The sequence below is a fragment of the Arachis hypogaea genome, chromosome 9 (genome assembly GCF_003086295.3).
Source record: "Arachis hypogaea cultivar Tifrunner chromosome 9, arahy.Tifrunner.gnm2.J5K5, whole genome shotgun sequence".
Lineage (NCBI taxonomy): Eukaryota > Viridiplantae > Streptophyta > Magnoliopsida > Fabales > Fabaceae > Arachis > Arachis hypogaea.
This window is the reverse complement of record NC_092044.1, coordinates 83,639,528-83,658,608: the sequence shown is the minus strand read 5'-3', so window position 1 is coordinate 83,658,608 and position 19,081 is coordinate 83,639,528. Positions and strand designations below refer to the sequence as shown.

General features: G+C 39.5%; 1 protein-coding gene across 1 annotated transcript; it reads left to right on the top strand.

The window, feature by feature from the left end:
• Positions 1-14,001: 14,001 nt before the first annotated feature.
• LOC112709264 (uncharacterized) lies at positions 14,002-14,835 on the top strand. Its single transcript, XM_025761158.1, has one exon. The coding sequence runs from the start codon at positions 14,002-14,004 to the stop codon at positions 14,833-14,835; it is 834 nt and encodes a 277-aa protein (XP_025616943.1).
• Positions 14,836-19,081: the final 4,246 nt, after the last annotated feature.

Below are 19,081 nucleotides of genomic sequence, written 5' to 3'. Positions count from 1 at the left end.
AAGTATCTAAGCAAAACACATAAATCAAAATAAAATCCCGAGATCTAAGGATGTTCGCCAAAAGAAAGTCTCCAGCATGCCTCAGCGAGGAACTTCCCGTCCTACATCTGAAAACCAAAAAATCCACATGGGTGAGAACCAGAGGTTCTCAGCATGGTAACAGTACCCAAATATATATCATGTAATGTCCTGGAAAAGCCGAAGGCAATCCTAGAACTCTCAATTATAATCAAAGCATATAAATACAACTAAACCATAAGAGAAATGAAATCAGGCGATTAACTTAAGGATCTTCGGTCTAACTATATATTCCCTTTCCAAATCCTACAAACCTCCCAACCGCCAACAGTAATTTAGATGCAAACACAAGTATCTCAAACAAGAAATGCACAAGTAGGAAACAGATAAGAAAACTAGGCAATTAGCAAGTAATAATGCAATCAGTTAGGCATTCCAAACAAATCGCAGATAATGCATATGATGCATGCCTATCCTAGTGGTTGATGAGTCTCATCTGTCGGTTGCAAAACCAACTTGACATGTCCTGGTAGCTAACCATTGGACAGAACACCAAACACGGAGCAAGTGGGACAACGCCACAACCCTTGCATCTTACTCTCATACCCGGAGCAGGGGACAACTTCACCCTGCCTCTTACCCAGGCAGTGTTACATTTTTGGCCCAGAGCAAGCAGCAACAGAACACAGCCTTTGCGTCTTACCCGCAGCCTTTCCAAAGCAAGTAGATAATACCACTGCATCTTACCCGGAGTCACATACAAGAACACACTTTTATTATCATTTATTTATTCATCCATTCATTCTCAATACATACCCAGAGCAAGTGGGTAACACCACTGCATCTTACTCGGTGTTCTCGCCTTTTTTCCAGAGCAAGTGGTTAACACCACTACGTCTTACCCGGAGGCACAACACAATCAAATCCAAGTCTATTTCCCTTATTATTCCAACTCCTTCATAATCACTAACTCATTAATTCATTCCCCATGCAATCTCAACATCTCTACTCCTCTTAGTCATATACCCGGAGCTAGTGGTCATTTCCCACCGCCTCTTATCCGGCACCTCTAACTCATTTTAATCATATGCATATACATACTCCATCCAAACAAATAATTCTCCTCATTCATTCACAAATAACATTCTCATTAACAATCATTAATCGTCACAATACTAACAATTCTCAACAACTATAATGATTCTCAACAACTTATTAACAAACAAACACGACATAATACACAACCAGCCATAATTCACTAATAACCACAACCCTTTGGCTCGTATCATACTCAGCCACTTGGCTCATATCATTCACAGCACTCCACCATCCTCCCTCAATAACAGATATCATCATCATTAACCCTAACTCATCACAATATCCCCTTTCTTCATCCACAAGTTACCCTCTTCCTTAACTTACTTTCATTCACTAGGCATTCTATATCAATTTAAGATTTAAAGGATGAATTGGGGGTTTATAAGAGTACAGTGAAACAAGATTTCAGAAGGTTAAAAGCTTGTTGGGAATATGAAAAACTTGAAAACAAAAGCTTCAGAAAAGAACTGGGTTGCGTGCGTACGCACAGGGGTGTGCGTGCACACGCCCAGAAGCATTTTCAGAAAGTGTGCATGCGCATAGGCTTGTGCGTATGCACAGAAAGTTAAACTTACAAGGTTGAGTGCGCGCACAAGATGTGCTAGCACCATCAACAGATTGACATTCCCGATGTGTGCGTGCGCACAGCTTGCAAACCTTCCTTGGTTGTGTGTGCGCACAGGACGTGCTAGCGCTCCCATTAGTAGCCCTGTCCCCACATGTGCATACTCACAAGTCTGTGCATGTGCACAGGTTCAAAAATCTGCGGGGTGTGCGTGCACACAGGGCTATGCGTGCACACACAAACCAGAAATCACAAATTCTGCAAAAGTTGCAGAATTCAGATTTTTCGTCCAAACTTCCAACGATCATATCTCCTTCCACAAAAATCGGATTTTCATCAAATTTAAACCATTTTAAAGCTTATGAAATCATCTTTCTTTTAATATAAAAATCATCAAATTCCAAAAATAATAGCTCAAGATATGATCCGTTGAAGTTCATCAAAATCTCGATTTTACCAAAGTTTATAATTTCAAACTTTCAAAACTTACACTTCCAATTTCATCACAAACCAACCAAACTCAACCATTCTAGCATCAAACATCTCTAACCTCTCATCCAATCATCAACGCACCAATTTTTCCACATTTAACCAATTTTCAAATCAATAATCTCAATTTACAATCCACACACCATAATTTAACTTTCCAAGAATTTATTCAATTCATCAATCATTATGAACATACACATATCAATATCATACACCCAATCATACTCACCAACAAAAGCCTCAACCTTACCATCAATTAAACATAATAGTTCATATCACATACAACCCCATATGCTTTGCCAACAATTATTATCACTCACAATCATTCAACCACTATCCATATATCCATCTCAATCCAATTCATTCATAAAATATATCAACATGTCACAATCCACTAAATTCATACATAATAACACAACTTATATCATCCATCAACCATATTAATAGATAAAAAATCTTATCCTAGGGCCACTAGCCTACATTTTCACAACCACATTATATTTTAGATACAGGAAACCGAAATCATACCTTGGCCGATTCCCGTTCCACCCGGAACACTTCAAATTCCACTTTTTCCTCAATTTCCAATGTCCCAAAGCTCCCAAAAATCATATTTCCAAGCACAAAATCCCTTTCCAAGCTTAGTGTTCCACTCCAAAGCTTTCCAAAACCACCAATCAAGCTCCAATACATATATACACAAAGCCTAAGCCACAATTTCACACCCAAACACAATAACTCAACGCCCAATACCTTAAAATCAGAATTTCACTAGGGTTTGAGGTCTCTTACCTTACCCAAGGACCAAGGAGGCAAGCACAAGTCTTCCCTTCAAGTTAATTTGATCCTATAACACAAAGGAACTCACAATTTTAACATTTCTACCCAACAAATTTGAAAATCAAAGCTGGAAGAACAGAGGTGAAACATGGCTTACCTCTTGCACAACCTTATGGGCTTTATAAAGCTCGACGCCACGGTCATATGGCCACAAATGATTCGTCAATCGGAGCTTCGGATCAAAAGTTACCAATGATTGAAGTTAGAATTGAATGAGGGCAAGGGTTTCACATTTCCCCCCTCCATTTCAACGTGTGTGTGGTGTTTTAGAGGAAAGAGAGAGCTGAGCTCTCTTAATTAAGAGGGGTTTGGCTGGGCCTTGGGCCTAACATGGGTTCGGTTGGTCCGGTTTGGCCCATTCAGCCCAATCTTGGGCCGATTTCTTTAAAATTGGTGTCAAAATTCTCGTTTTAAATTTCTCTATCACATTAAACCATAAAAACCTCATTTCTCATTTTCTGGAATATATTTTAATTTATAGGTTAATTAGTCATTAATTAACCGGGTTTTACATCTTAGAACCTCAAATCGGCTAAATATGTTCTTCCTCAAGAAATTGATCACCACTTTGTTGTTATTTGTTGATGTTGCTATGGCTTTCACCCTTTTAGATACATAGTCTTTAGCCACCAATATGTAATTGTTTGAGTATGAAGGTGGAAATGGTCCCATGAAATCAATCCCCCAAACATCAAACAACTCCAATTCCATGATGAATCTCTGTGGCATTTCATTATTCTTGGGTAAGTTGCCGGCTCTTTGACACTCATTGCACCTTGTCACAAACTTCTTTGCATCTTTGAATATTATATGCCAAAAGAATTCACATTGCAAAACCTTGGTTGCAGTCCTTTCTCCACTAAAATGTCCTCCATAGATGGATCCATGGCAATGCCAAAGGACTTCTTGTCTTTCCTCATGAGAGATGCATCTTCTTAGAATCCCATCAGCACACCTATTGGAGGGTAGCTCTCCAATGGCTATGTCTGCGAACCATGGGGCCTATTGAATGATCATCAATTGCTCATCCAGGAAGCTTTCATTCACCCAATGGATGTGTGCTTCCTCCCCTTCATGTGGGATCCTTGATAGGTGATCAGCCACCTTGTTCTTTGCTCCACTTCTATCCTTGATTTCAATGTTGAATTCTTGGAGTAGTAGGATCCATCTTATCATTCTAGGCTTGGACTCTTGCCTGGTTAACAAGTACTTAAGAGCTGCATTGTCAGTGAATATAATAACCTTAGAACCAATGAGGTAAGATCTAAATTTATCAAACGCATAAACTAGAGCAAGAAGTTCTTTTTCTGTGGTGGTGTAGTTCCTTTGGGCTTCATTAAGAACCTTGCTAGCATAATATATGACATGCACTAGCTTGTCTCTCCTTTGCCCCAAGACAGCACCAATAGCAAAATCTTATGCATCACACATCAATTCAAAAGGTAAGTCCCAACTAGGTGGTGCTATAATAGGTGCAGAGGAGAGCTTGCTTTTAATATCCTCAAAGGCATGCATACATTCTCTATCAAAAATAAATGGTACATTAGAGACAAGCAAGTTACTCAAAGGTTTGGCAATCTTTGAAAAATCTCTAATGAACCTTCTATAGAACCCAACATGTCTCAAGAAACTCCTAATTGCTTTGACATTGCAAGGTGGAGGTAACTTTTCAATCACTTCCACTTTGGCTCTATCTACCTCTATGCCTTTCTTAGAGATTTTGTGGCTAAGGACTACCCCTTCGGTAACCATAAAATGACATTTTTCCATTTCAAAACTAGGTTAGTCTCTTGGCATCTCTTGAGCACCAAGGGAAGATGGTGTAAGCAATTATGAAAGGAATCACTAAATACTGAAAAGTCATCCATGAAAATCTCAATAAACCTCTCAATCATATCGGAAAAAAATGGATAGCATGCACCTTTGGAATGTGGTCGGTGCGTTGTACAAACCAAAAGGCATGCGTTTATATGCAAAAACACCATAAGGGCAAGTGAGGGAAGTCTTCTCTTGGTCATTAGGATCCACTACAATCTGGTTGTAGCCTGAGTCTCCATCCAAGAAACAATAATACTCGTGTCCAGCAAGCCTCTCCAACATTTGATCCATGAATGGTAGAGGAAAATGCTCCTTCCTTGTGGCTTCATTGAGCTTTCTGTAGTCTATACACATGCACTATCCAGTCACTGTTCTTGTTGGTATCAATTTATTTCTTGCATTTGGCACAACGGTAATTCCCCTTTCTTGGGAACTACTTGAACAGGGCTCACCCAAGGGCTGTCTGAAATTGGGTAGATCACCCTTGCTTGCCACAACTTCAGCACTTATTTTTGCACTACTTCCTTCATTGTTGGATTCAATCTTCATTGAAGCTGTATTGAAGGCTTGGCATCCTCCTCAAGAAGGATTTTATGCATGCACATTGAAGGACTAATTCCCTTTAAATCTGAAAGTGTCCACCCTATGGCATCCTTGTGTTGCCTCAACACGTTGATGAGATCCTCTTCTTGTTCTTTACTTAACTTGAGTTGATGATTACTGGATATGTGTCATTGCTCCCCAAGTAAGCATACTTTAAGCTTTGGGGGCAGGGTCTTCAACTCTAATTTTGGTACTTCCACTTGCTCCATGTTTGCCTTGTCTAGCATGATTGAGCCTTCTATGAATTCTTATGGTGGTTCACCACATGATGTTTGTTGCTCTTGCTCCATTGCATCTTCACATTGATCTTCTTCTAGGACTCCTTGAACCAGCTTTTCCATTGTGTCTATCATCATACATTCTGCAATGGACTCCTTTGGGTAGCTCATTGCAGTGAAAACATTGAACACCATTTTTTTTCATGAAGTCTTAGGACCAACTCTCCCTTTTATACCACAAAGTCAGCTGGGAAAATAAACTTTCCCACCTTAACCAACAAGTCTTCCACCACTCTATGGGGAAACATGAAGGTCCTATCAGCTAGTTGGAGTGTCATCCTTGTTGGTTTGACCTCTTCAATTCTCATTCTCTTCATCATGGCCAAGGACATAAGGTTGATGCTAGCTCCCAAATCACACAATGCCTTCTCAATTCTTATATCCCCTATGATGCAGAGGATTTGAAAGCTCCCAGGATCTTTCATCTTTTGGGGAAGCTTCTTTTGTATAATGTGAGCACTACCATTTTCTTTTCTCCCCAGTTTTTTTTCTTTATCATGAGCTCTTTTAGGAACTTGGCATAGAGTGTCATTTGCTCTAATGCTTCAGCAAAAGGGATGTTTATTTGAAGCCTCTTAAAGATCTCCAAGAACCTAGAAAACTGACTGTCCTTCTCATCTTTTCTCAGCCTTTGTGGGTAGGGTGCTTTTGGTACATAGGGCTTCAAGACTTGTTTTCGTGGGACTGGAGCAGGTGCCTCATCTTCCTTCTTGGTTTCTGAGTTATTTGTAGCTTCTTCTTCTTGCAAGTTGTGGCTTGAGGACGTCTCCTTCATCACTTTCCCACTTCTTAGTATGATGGCCTTGCATTCCCCTCTTGGATTAGTCATGGTATCACTTGGGAATGTATTTGTAGGCATTGGTATCTGCTTGGATAGGTATCCTAATTGTGATTCTAATTTTGAGATTACAGCCCCTTGGTTCTTTATGTTGGATCTAGCCTCCTCTTGGATTGAATCTATCTTTTTTTTAGCTTGCAATTGTCTCTCTACAATAGTGGTAATATCTCCTTCCATTTGTGCCATCATAGCTCCCAACCTTGCAAAGTTTCCACTGTTATCACATGGTTGTGGGATTGGGGCTAATACATTTTGAGAATGGTGGCTGTGTAGTTGTTGGTTGGCATGATAGGGGGCATTATATAGGTTGTGGTATGGTCTATAATTGTTAAATTGATAGTTAGGGTTATTGTATTGGTTAGGGTGATATAGTTTGTGGTCTTGGGTATGGTTTTGTTGGTTTTCCCACCTAAAACTTGGGTGGTTCTTCCAACCTGGGTTGTAGGTTTTCGCATTGGGATCTTATGATTGTCTACCTGCATTGTTCACATAGTTGGCTTGCTCTCATTCATATTCAACTTTTGGGCTATCTCCTTCTTGCATAGGTGCTTGAGTGTTGATTACTGAGACTTGATTCTTCTCCATTTGCTTGGTTAGAGCTGCTAGTTGAGCTGTGATCACCTTGTTTTGGGCCAGCAGAGCAACCATCTGGTTCAGCTCCATTACTCCCCTTCTTGGGTTCCTATCGGAGGCATAGAAATACTCATTATTAGCCACAATTTCTATGATGTCTATGGCCTTTTCAATTGTCTTCTTGTTATTGAGAGAGCCTCCTAAAGAGTGATCTAGAGCCTTCTTTAACTCTTAAGATAATCCTTCATAGAAAATATGCAGCTGTACCCACTCATTGAACATGTCTGGAGGGCATTTTCTTGTTAGCTCTTTATATCTCTCCCAAGCTTTATAGAGAGTCTCCCCATCTTGTTGTCTAAATGTTTGTACCTCAGCTCTCAACTTGTTAAGTCTTTGGGGAGGGTAAAATTTTGCCAAGAACTTATTCACCACCTATATCCAAGTTGTTAAACTCTCCTTTGGAAAGGATTCTAGCCACTTTGCTGCTTTATCCCTAAGAGAGAAAGGAAATAAAATTAGTTTGTAGGTGTCAGAGTGAACACCATTAGCCTTCACTATGTCGCAGATTCTCAAGAATGTGGTTAGATGTTCATTTGGATCCTCTTGAGCATTTCCTCCGAATGAACAGTTATTCTGAACAAGAGTGATTAACTGTGGTTTGAGCAAAAAATTGTTGGCATGTATGGTGGGTTTTAAGATGCTGCTCCCATAATTCCCAGGATTGGGATTAATGTAGGATCCTAATACTCTTCTTTCTTGTAAGGGGCATGGTTGCCCACTACTTCATCTGGATGATTGTGTGATTCACCTTCTATATTTTGGATTGGATCCTCTTCTTCTTATTCTACACCAACTACCCTTGTGGTTTGAGCAAAAAATTGTTGGCATGTATGGTGGGTTTTAAGATGCTGCTCCCATAATTCCCAGGATTGGGATTAATGTAGGATCCTAATACTCTTCTTTCTTGTAAGGGGCATGGTTGCCCACTACTTCATCTGGATGATTGTGTGATTCACCTTCTATATTTTGGATTGGATCCTCTTCTTCTTATTCTACACCAACTACCCTTTTGCCTATTGCCACTGCCTCTCTTTTCAATCTCAAAAATGTCCTCTCAGGTTCAGAATCGTAGGAGGTTACAGCTCCTCTCCTCCCTGTCATACACAACACCAAACACAAACTAAAACGGGGATGAGCACCCTCTTGGAGGAAGGGTGAGTAAGTCAAATTTGGTTGATGCAAAGCATCAAACAGTTTGTGTGCTTCTTGTTACAATGAATATATATACAATGAATAATTGAGGATTCAAATACTAAAAGAAATAGAGAAAGTAAGGACTGAAATTAATGAAATTAACAAAGTAAAGAAAACACTTAATCTAAATACCCATCAACTTAATCATTGTCAATTCAAAATCAATCCCCATCAACGGCGCCATAAACATGATCACGGAATTAATGCATCACCACACAAATCCCTTCGGCAAGTATACAGAATTGTTGTCAAGTAAAAACTCACAATAGAGTGAGGTTGAATCCCACAGAGATTGATTGATTGAGCAACTTTAGTTACTAGGTGGTTTAGTCAGGCTAATTAGGAAAAGTTGTTGAGTGCAGAATTCTAAATGGCAGGATGATAAATGACTTAAAGATAAAGGAAAGCAGTAAATTGCAGAAACATAAAGAGCATGAAAGTAAATTGTAAAAACATAAATGACTGAATTATAAATGGGAAATGGGTAATAGCAGAAATTAAAGAAAGCTATAACGAATAAGGAAGATAAGAATAGGGGAAATTCATTAGGATTAGGAGATGTTGCCCTCTTTGGATCAAATATAGATTATCTCATCTTCAGTTATACAACTCGTTGACCTCTTGGAAATCATGATTGATTGAACCTTAATTCCTTAGTGATTCAATCTCTCATATCTTGATAATCAGTGAATTCCTTGGTCTAATTGCTTATGAAGAGAGATAAGTTTAGTCCCTGATTATATACCACACATCCTTATAGATCCAATTATTGGGTGGATTTAATGTCACCATATCCAATCCCAAAAGCCAGATCTACTCAAGTGTGAGAAGGGAATTCAACCATGGTTTCATGTTTCCTTTTCCAAGGTTCCCATGAAACCCAAATTGCATTCAACCTCTTTTCCAAGATGATTGAACACTAAGCATGAAGAACAAAATTCCTTCTTGCAAATCAAAGAGAGATGAAAAGAAGAAGAAATTCACTATCATTAATTCATCAAGTACAATAGAGCTCCCTCTCCCAACTAGAGGGAGTTTAGCTACTCATAGCTTAGAAAAAAGTACAAGAGATGGAAGAAGATGAAGTCAAGTATAAAAGTGAAAACTAAACTAATTCCTCCAACTAGCCAACCCACTTTTTAGTACTCTCAAGGGGGTATTTATAATACTCCTATTACTAGAAAATAAAAATTACAAAAAGGAAAAGAAAATTACAATTGAAAATTAAAGGAAAAACTAATTAAATTGAGACATGTGCCGGCGTGTGAGCGGCGTGCCACGCCCAGCTCCTCAGCTTGGCTTGGCGTGCCACGCCCAGCTCCTCAGCTTGGCTTGGCGTGCCACGCCTGGCTTCCAAGTGGCACCCTCCCCTTGTGCAGCTAACTTGGCATGCCACGCCTTCGAACTCAAGTAGCACGCCCATTGTGATTCCTTCCTTCTTCCTTTCTAAAAATTTGAAATAGCGTGGCACGTCCAGAGTTGGCGTGCCATGCTTTCAGCTAAGCTCTCCTTCTTCTCTTCTGGACCATATAACTGGCGTACCACGCCCAGCAGTGGCATGCCACGCCCTTGTTGAACTCTTCATCTTCTCTGGTCAACTATACTAGCGTGCCACGCCCTGGTCTGGTGTGCCACGCATTCAATAAGGCCTTCAATTTTCTTCTCTAGAAGGTTGAACTGGCGTGCCACGCTTTTGAACTAGCGTCCCACATTCTTGATAATGTATGATTAGCCTTCTAGTCCAGTAGCTGGCGTGCCACGCCCATGATTCAAGTGGCATGCCCATGATGTGAGCAAAGTCGGTGTGCCACGCCTTAAGTTCCAAGTGGCACACCTTCGATGAGTCCATGTACCTCTTTTTCTAAAATGTTGAACTGGCGTGCCACGCCTTTGATGAGGCTTCACTTACCCTCTCTGGTCAAATGAACTGGCGTGCCACACTCAGTCTCAAGTGGCACGCCCATAGTGGTGATGAGGGTTCATGAGCTTGGCGTGCTACGCCTCTAGTACCAAGTGGCACGCCCATAATGGTGCTTCCTCCATTCTCCTCTGCTCAGCTGTATTGGCATGCCACGCCTTCGAACTCAAGTGGCACGCCCATTGTACATGGTAGGGTTGGCGTGCCACGCCCTTTGTGAATCTTCAATGGTCCTTCTCTGGTCAGAGTGCCTGGCGTGCCACGCCTATAGTAAACCTTGGAGTTCCTTCTTTAGAAAACATAACTGGTGTGCGACGCCTGGCCTTGGCGTGCCACGCCCATTATAATTCATCAGAGCCTCCTTTCTGGAAAAAAATAGTTGGCGTGCCATGCCTGGCCTTGATGTGCCATGCCCATGTTAATCCTTCATGGGTTCTCCTCTGGAAGATGTAACTAGCGCGCCACGCCCATGGGAGCTCCTACATTTTGCTCCCTAGTGTTGATAACTGGTGTGCCACGCCCAATAGCTGGCGTGCCATGCCCAGTCAATTTATTGGCATTTGCACCAAGTGGCACGCCCAATACACACGCCCAGCTCCTTTTTCTTGCTTTCTTCCTCTTTTGATGCTATTTTCACCTGAAATTCAAACAAGATCCCTTTCAAAGTAATGTACCATAAAATTTATCATTTAGTTCAAATAGTTGCATCAATTAAATGAGAATTCATCAATTCTATGGGCCTTTTAGCTAAGAGAAAGAGGTAGATGATATAAGTCATCAGGCACTAAAAACTGATTCTAGGGTTTAGCGCCAGTAGCTCGGATCCAATTTTAATGAAGGGACTTCATTAGTTAGATTTGGGTCATATTGTATTTTATTTTGTTTTGGTTAATTTTATTCCCAAACACAATCTTTTGGGGTTTAGTAGTTATTATTCTATTTTATTTTCAAATCAAATTAGGTTAGATATAAAAGGGAAAAGATTTAGCCATTCGGGCTTTTCTCCTCTCTCTTCTTCCTCATTCTAATTTTTACACACTTTTGGAACCCTAGCCTTTCTCTAAGCCATGAGCAACTAAATCTTCCTTGTTAAGATTAGGAGCTTTGTTTATTATATGGATTAATACTATTGTCACTCTACTTTAACTCATGTATTGATTTAAATTCAAGGATTACTTTTGTTCTTCCTCTTATGAAATTGAGTGTATTGGAAAATAACTCTTGTTCTAACATTAAATCTTGTTGATTGTTGCAAAATTTAACTCACCTGAATAATAGCTTGAAAGTAAATTCCTCCTAAATCACTAATTGCCTAGACATAATGGGATACATGACATATAATCCTCTTATATCTGGTTAATTAGGGTTCTTGTGGCTAATAAATTAGAATTGAACCTAACCATATAATCTATATTAGGTGACCAAGGAATTGGCATTTGATTAGGTTATAGGAGACTAAATCACTAAGGAATTAGGATTTAGTCAATTACAGTTTGTCATGAATAGAGTCTTGTGTGATTAAAGTAGTTAGTAAGAAACATTAATCTAAAAAATTAAAATCTCTGAAACCTTAACTGTTCTCTTACATACTTCCCATACCAAGTTTTTGGCGCCATTGTCGAGTTTTGATTGTGATTGACAACTACGTGTTGTTTGATAACTTAGATTAGACGTTCTTTGCACTAATGTTGTTTAATTTTCTTCATTAATTTTTTGAAAAAATTTAGCTTTATTTTATTAAAATTTTTTTAATTTCGAATATTAAGTAGTGTCCCCATAGTTTCTTTATTTTATTTTTCCTATTCATTTTTCCTCATTACTTTCAAGATTTTTGGTTTATTTTTCTTATTAATTTTCAAAATTTTTGGTGTTATTTATTTAGTTTATTTTATTTTATTTCATTTACTCAGGTTACCTCATTGGGAATTCTCTTCAATCTGACATAGAGATTCCCACTTTTTTTGTTTCTGTTTGTTTATAACCAGGAATAGGAACAAAGAACCTTTTTTACACTTTGATCCTGAGATTGAAAGGACCTTGAAAAGTCGTTTACAACAGGCAAGAGCTTACAAAGCTGATGAGAATCTCAAGGATAATTTTGAAAAGAAGGTTGACAAGTTCACTATGGATTCCAACAACAACAATCTTGTTAATCCCAATGCTCTCCATGGACCTAATACACCTGAGCAACCTAGAAGGACACTTGATTCATACACTACTCCTAGTCCTAATTTCTATGGCAATAGTATTATTGTACCTCCTGTAGTTGGTAACAACTTTGAACTAAAGTCTCAACTTATCACTTTGGTGCAGCAGAATTGCTTGTTTCACGGACTCCCGCAGGAAGACCCAAACTTGTTCATCTCAAATTTCCTATAAATCTATGACATTGTAAAGACCAATGGTGTTCAGCCAGATGTTTACAAGTTACTCCTCTTTCCATTTGCTGTACGGAACAGAGCCAAGAAGTGGCTTCATACACAGCCTAAGGAGAGCTTGCATACTTGGGATAACTTGGTCAATAGGTTTTTGACCAAGTTCTTTCCACCTCAGAAGTTGACTAAGCTGAGGACTGATGTTCAGACTTTTAGATAAAGAGAGGGTGAATCTCTATATGAAGCTTGAAAGAGATACAAGTTGATGCTCAAAAAATGTTCTCGTGACATGTTCTCAGACTGGATTCAGTTATAGATCTTTTATGATGGAGATACTGAGACCAAAAAAATGTCTCTGGATAATTCTGCACGTGGCTCCCTCTACATGAAAAGGACCACCGAAGAGGCTTTGGAGTTGATTAAAATGGTTGCTAATAATACTTGTTTTCTTCAGAAATGACCTCTGTGAAGAAAGGAGTCATGGAATTGGATGCTTTGGACGCTATTCTTGCTCAAAACAAGGCCATGTATCAACAGATCAATGCCATTACCCAGCACTTGAGTGGAATGTAAGTCTCGGCCCTTAATACTTGAACAAGTCAATTACATGGACAATTCCTCTAGAAATTCCAATAATGATCCTTACTCTAAAACTCTCAATCCGGGATGGAGGAATCACCCTAATTTTGGATGCAAGAATCAACAACAAAGGCAACAATATTTCAACAATAACTCTCAGGGCAATTTCAAGTAGAACAACTTCAACAACCAGTAGTTTCAGCCCTTTCAACCACATCAAGCACCTTCTCAGTCTCAGAATTCTCCTGACATGGCATCTATTATTGCAAAACTCTCCAAGAATACTCATAGGTTTAAGTAAGAAACCAGAGCTTCACTTAGGAACTTGGAGATTCAAATAGGTCAGTTGAGTAAACAAGCACCTGAGAAGCCTCCTAATACTCTTTCTAGTGATACAGTGCCTAATCCAAGGGAAGAATACAAGGCCATCCATCTGAGAAGTGGTAAGGTAGCAAGTCCAGAGGCAAAGGTTAGTGAGGAACCGGTTGAAAAAGAAGCCTTGGAGGAGGCCAAGGAGAAAGAGGAGCACACCTCCTCTAGACACCTGAACAATCCTATTTGGGTTGATCTTGAGAAGTATTCAGTGTTACCTAAGGCAATTGAGTATAAGTCTAAGATGCCATATCCTCAGAGGCTTTAGAAGGCTTCTAAAGACAAGTAGTTTTCCAGATTTTTAGAGGTCTTCAGAAAGCTTTAAATCAATATTCCTTTTGCAGAATCTCCCTAAAAAGATGAATTGGAAAGAAAGTGAGAAAATGGTGTTAATAAAGGAATGCAGTGCTATTATTCAGCAGAATCTCCCTGAAAAGATGCAAGATCTGGGGAGCTTTTTTATTCCTTACACCATTGAAGACATCACTATTCAGAGAGCCTTATGTGATCTTGGAGCTAGAATCAATTTCATGCCACTATCCTTGATGAGAAAAATCCAAATTGATGAGGTAAAACCCACTCATATTTCTCTTCAACTTGCTGATCGTTCAATTAAATTTCCTCTTGGAGTTGTTGAGAATTTTCTGATGAAAGTAGGACCATTTATTTTTCTTGCTGACTTTGTCTTGTTGGATATGGAAGAGGACAAAAATGCCTCTATTATTCTTGGAAGACCCTTTTTAGTTATAGGAAGAGCCCTTATTAATGTTCAAAAGGGTGAATTAACTTTGAGGGTCAATGAAAAGGAGGTTGTGCTTAATGTTCTTGAGGCTTTGCAACACCCTAATGATTCTAAAGGGTGTATGGGAGTTGATCTGATTGAGCCTCTAATTAAAGAAGTATTTGAAGCTGAAGAGCTTGACGATGTTCTGGAATCCCTTTCTAAGGATGATTTGCTTGAGATTGATGATTCACCACCTCAGAAAGCGAAGCCTCACATGCTTAGTACTGAGAAAGGGGCTCTAAAGCTTGAGTTGAAGCCCTTGCCACCCTCTTTAAAGTATGCATTCCTAGGTGAGCATAATACTTACCCAGTGATTATTAGCTCCTCTTTGAGGCATGAGGAGGAGTTTGTGCTACTTCAAGTACTCAAGAGTCATAAAACGGCTCTTGGGTGGACCATTAGTGATTTGAAGGGGATTAGTTCGGCCAAGTGAATTCACAAAGTCTTGCTTGAGGATGATGTTAAACCGGTTGTGCAACTGCAGAGGTGACTAAATCTGACCATGAAAGAAGTGGTCCAAAAAGAGGTGATGAAGCTTTGGGAAGCCGGGATTATTTACCCAATTTCTAACAGCCCATGGGTAAGTCCTGTGCAAGTGGTTCTCAAGAAAGGAGGGATGACAGTGATCAAGTATGAGAAGAATGAGCTTATTCGCACGAGAACCATCATAGGGTGGCGCATGTGTATTGATTACAGGAGGCTCAACAATGCTACAAGAAATGATCACTTGCCCTTGCATTTCATTGATCAGATGCTTGAGAGGTTGGCCAGCCATTCTTTTTACTATTTTCCAGATGGATATTCTGGCTATAATCAGATTGATGTAGACCATCAAGATCAGAAAAAGACGGCATTCACATGTCCCTTTGTAGTATTTGCTTACCAGAGGATGCCGTTTGGACTCTGTAATGTCCCAGCAACTTTTCAGAGGTGTATTGGTGCACGAAATTGTGATCACACTTTTCACAACTCCGCACATCTAACCAGGAAGTGCATTGGGTCGTCCAAGTAATACCTTACGTGAGTAAGGGTCGATCCCACGGAGATTGTCAGCTTGAAGCAAGCTATGGTCATCTTGTAAATCTCAATCAGGCAGATTCAAATGGTTATGAGATTTTGATAATTAACAGATAAATAAAACATAAAATAAAATAGAGATACTTATGTAGTTCATTGGTGGGAATTTCAGATAAGCGTTTGGAGATGCTTTGTTGCTTCTAAACCTCTGCTCCCCTATTGCTTCCATCCAATCATGCGCACTCCCTTCCATGGCAAGTTGTAAGTTGGTGTATCACCGTTGTCAATAGCTACCATCCGTCCTCTAAGTAAAAATGGTCCGGCTATGGTTCTCACCACAGGGCTAATCATCTGTCGGTTCTCACTTTTGTTAGAATAAGATCCATTGATCCTTTTGTGCACTGTCACTGCGCCCAACAGTTGCGAGTTTGAAGCTCGTCACTGTCATCCCCTCCCAGATCCTACTCGGAATACCACAGACAAGGTTTAGACTTTCTGGATCTCAGGAATGCTGCCAATTGTTTCTAGCCTATACCACGAAAGTTCTAATCCCACTGATTTGAATGCTCTATTGTCAAGAGATGCTAGTCAAATGCATGGATCAGAGACCCAAGAGAATATACTCCAGCTGGCGTCCAATGACTACGTTGAACATCATGTAGACCGCTTGTGGTTGTCAAGCACACGGATCTTGTCTAAGCGAGTACTGAAGATAGTGGGTGATTGTCACAGGTCACCCCTTTAGTTTGACTTAACTGAATTAAGTACAAGAGTATATCTTGGAGAAGAAGTAGGCGTGAATTGAAGGAAAAATAATAGTACTTGCATTAATTCATGAGGAACAGCAGAGCTCCTCACCTTAATCTCTGAGGTGTAGAAACTCCACCGTTGAAAATACATAAGAACAAAAGGTCTAGGCATGGCCGAATGGCCAGCCTCCCAAATGGCATAAGAATTCGAAAACATGGGCTGAAGACCCCAGTACAATAGTAAAAAGTGTTATTTATACTAAACTAGCTACTAGGGTTTACAAAAAATGAGTAGATAGTGTAGAAATCCACTTCTGGGGCCCACTTGGTGTGTGTTTGGGCTGAGCTTTGAAGCTTTCACGTGCATAGGCCATCCTTGGAGTTAAATGCCAGCATGGGTGCCATTTTGGGTGTTTAACTCCAGCTTTAGTGCCAGTTCTGGCATTTTACGCCAGAAAAGGGTCTTTGGTGGGCGTTTGGACGCCAGTTTAGGCCATCAAGTCTCGAGAAAGGTATGAACTATTATACATTGCTGGAAATCCCAAGATGTCTACTTTCCAACGAAATTGAGAGCGCACCAATTGGGCTTCTGTAGCTCCAGAAAATCAACTTCGAGTGCAGGGAGGTCAGAATCCAACAGCATCTGCAGTCCTTTCTCAGCCTTTGAATCAGATTTTTGCTCAGGTCCCTCAATTTCAGCCAGAAAATACCTGAAATCACAGAAAAACACACAAACTCATAGTGAAGTCTAGAAATGTGAATTTTGCATAAAAACTAACAAAAATATACTAAAAAGTAACTAAAACATACTGGAAACTACCTAAAAACAATGCCAGAAAGCGTATAAATTATCCACTCATCACAACACCAAACTTAAATTATTGCTTGTCCCCAAGCAACTGAAAACAAAATAGGATAAAAAGAATAGAATATACAATAAATCCCAATATATCAATGAAGCTTAGTTCTAATTAGATGAGCGGGACTTGTAAATCAGAATGATTGGCATTTATAAGAACTCAGAATTAAGATAGTGTTATTGATTCTCCTAGTTCAGTATGTTGATTCTTAAACACAGCTACTAATGAGTCTTGGCTGTGACCCTAAGCATCTTGTTTTCCAGTATTACCACCGGATACATAAATGCCACAGACACATAACTGGGTGAACTTTTTCAGATTGTGACTCAGCTTTGCTAGAGTCCCCAGTTAGAGGTGTCCAGAGTTCTTAAGCACACTCTTTTGCTTTGGATCACGATTTTAACCACTCAGTCCCAAGCTTTTCACTTGGACCTTCATGACACAAGTACATGGTCAGGGACAGCTTGATTTAGCCGCTTATGCCAGGATTTTATTCATTTGGGCCCTCCTATCCACTGATGCTCAAAGCCTTGGATCCTCTTTACCTTTGCCTTTTGGTTTAAAGTGCTATTGGCTTTTTCTGCTTGCTTTTTCTTTTTCTTTCTTTTTTTCACCACTTTTTTTTCGCAAGCTTTGTATTTTTCACTGCTTTTTCTTGCTTCAAGAATCAATTTCATCATTTTTCAGATCAGCAATAATATTTCTCTTATTCATCATTCTTTCAGAAGCCAATTTTAACATTCATAAACTTCACAATAAAAAATATGCACTGTTCAAGCATTCATTCAAAAGATAAAAAGTATTGCCACCACATATAAATAATTAGAATTTTCCTTATTAAGAACTCGAAATTAAATTACCTCTTTATTCTAAAAATCTACTATTTTATTCATGTTTGATGATGATGAGAAAAATAAATTATAGCTTAATTGGAAATATAATCAAAATAGATATACTAATTACTACTACTCCTATATAACTTCTAAGGTAAATCTATAAGACAACTATCACAGAGTAAAGCTAAGATTAGGACTCAACAACCTTTATTTTGGGAAGTGGATGTTCCTCTAGTCTGTGGGGTGCTTGGTCCTTCAAGAGATAATTTTTGGCGCTTCAGTTCCTTCAAGTCATGCCTTTGCTCTTCTTGTTCCCCAAGCAGTTTGCAAAGCATGCTATTTTGATTATTCTGTTCTTCCTTTATTTGGTCCATAGCTTCTTGCAACTTGGTAACTGATGCTTCAAGATGCTCCCAGTATTCAAATTGAGGGATTTTCGGGAGGAATTCCTGTGCTCTCCTCTTGATGGGGTCATCCTGCACTTGTTATTTTTCCATTGATATTTTGGTGATTGGTCACTCAACTGAGATATACTTAGTTATTCCCATCTTCACTCCAGCATCTTTACATAGCATAGATATTAAACTTGGATAAGCCAATTTAGCATCTTTGGAGTTCTTGTTTGCAATTATGTAAAGTTCACACGAAATCAGCTGATGAACTTCCACTTCTCTTCCCAACATAATGCAGTGGATCATCACTGCTCTTTTAACGGTGACTTCGGAGCGGTTGCTAGTGGGCAGTATAGAATGCCCAATGAAGTCCAGCCAGCCTCTGGTGACTGGTTTGAGATCTTCTCTCTTAAGTTGATTTGGGATGCCCTTGGTGCTGGTGGTCCACCTGGCTCCAGGGAGGCATATGTCCTTTAGAATCTTGTCCAGGCCTTTATTTGTTCTCATCATTCTCCTATTAAAGGAGTCTGGGTCATCTTTCAGCTGAGGTAGCTTAAAGATCTCCCTGATTTTATCAGGTGGATGTGAATAATCTTTCCTCTGACCAAGGTCCGATAGTCATAGAGAGCAGTTCCATATATTATCTTCCTGTCTGTTTGCCACAGATTAGCGTAGAATTCCTGAACCATATTTCTTCCCACCTTTGTTTCAGGATTAACTAGGATTTCCTAGCTCCTATTTTGAATTTGCTCTTGGATCTCCGGATATTCATCTTCTTTCAGATCGAATTTGACTTCTGGGATCACTGACCTTAGACCCATTATT

Bases quoted from the DNA above. Each gene is read 5' to 3' on its own strand.
- LOC112709264 (XM_025761158.1), top strand. From the start codon at position 14,002: ATGGTGTTAATAAAGGAATGCAGTGCTATTATTCAGCAGAATCTCCCT.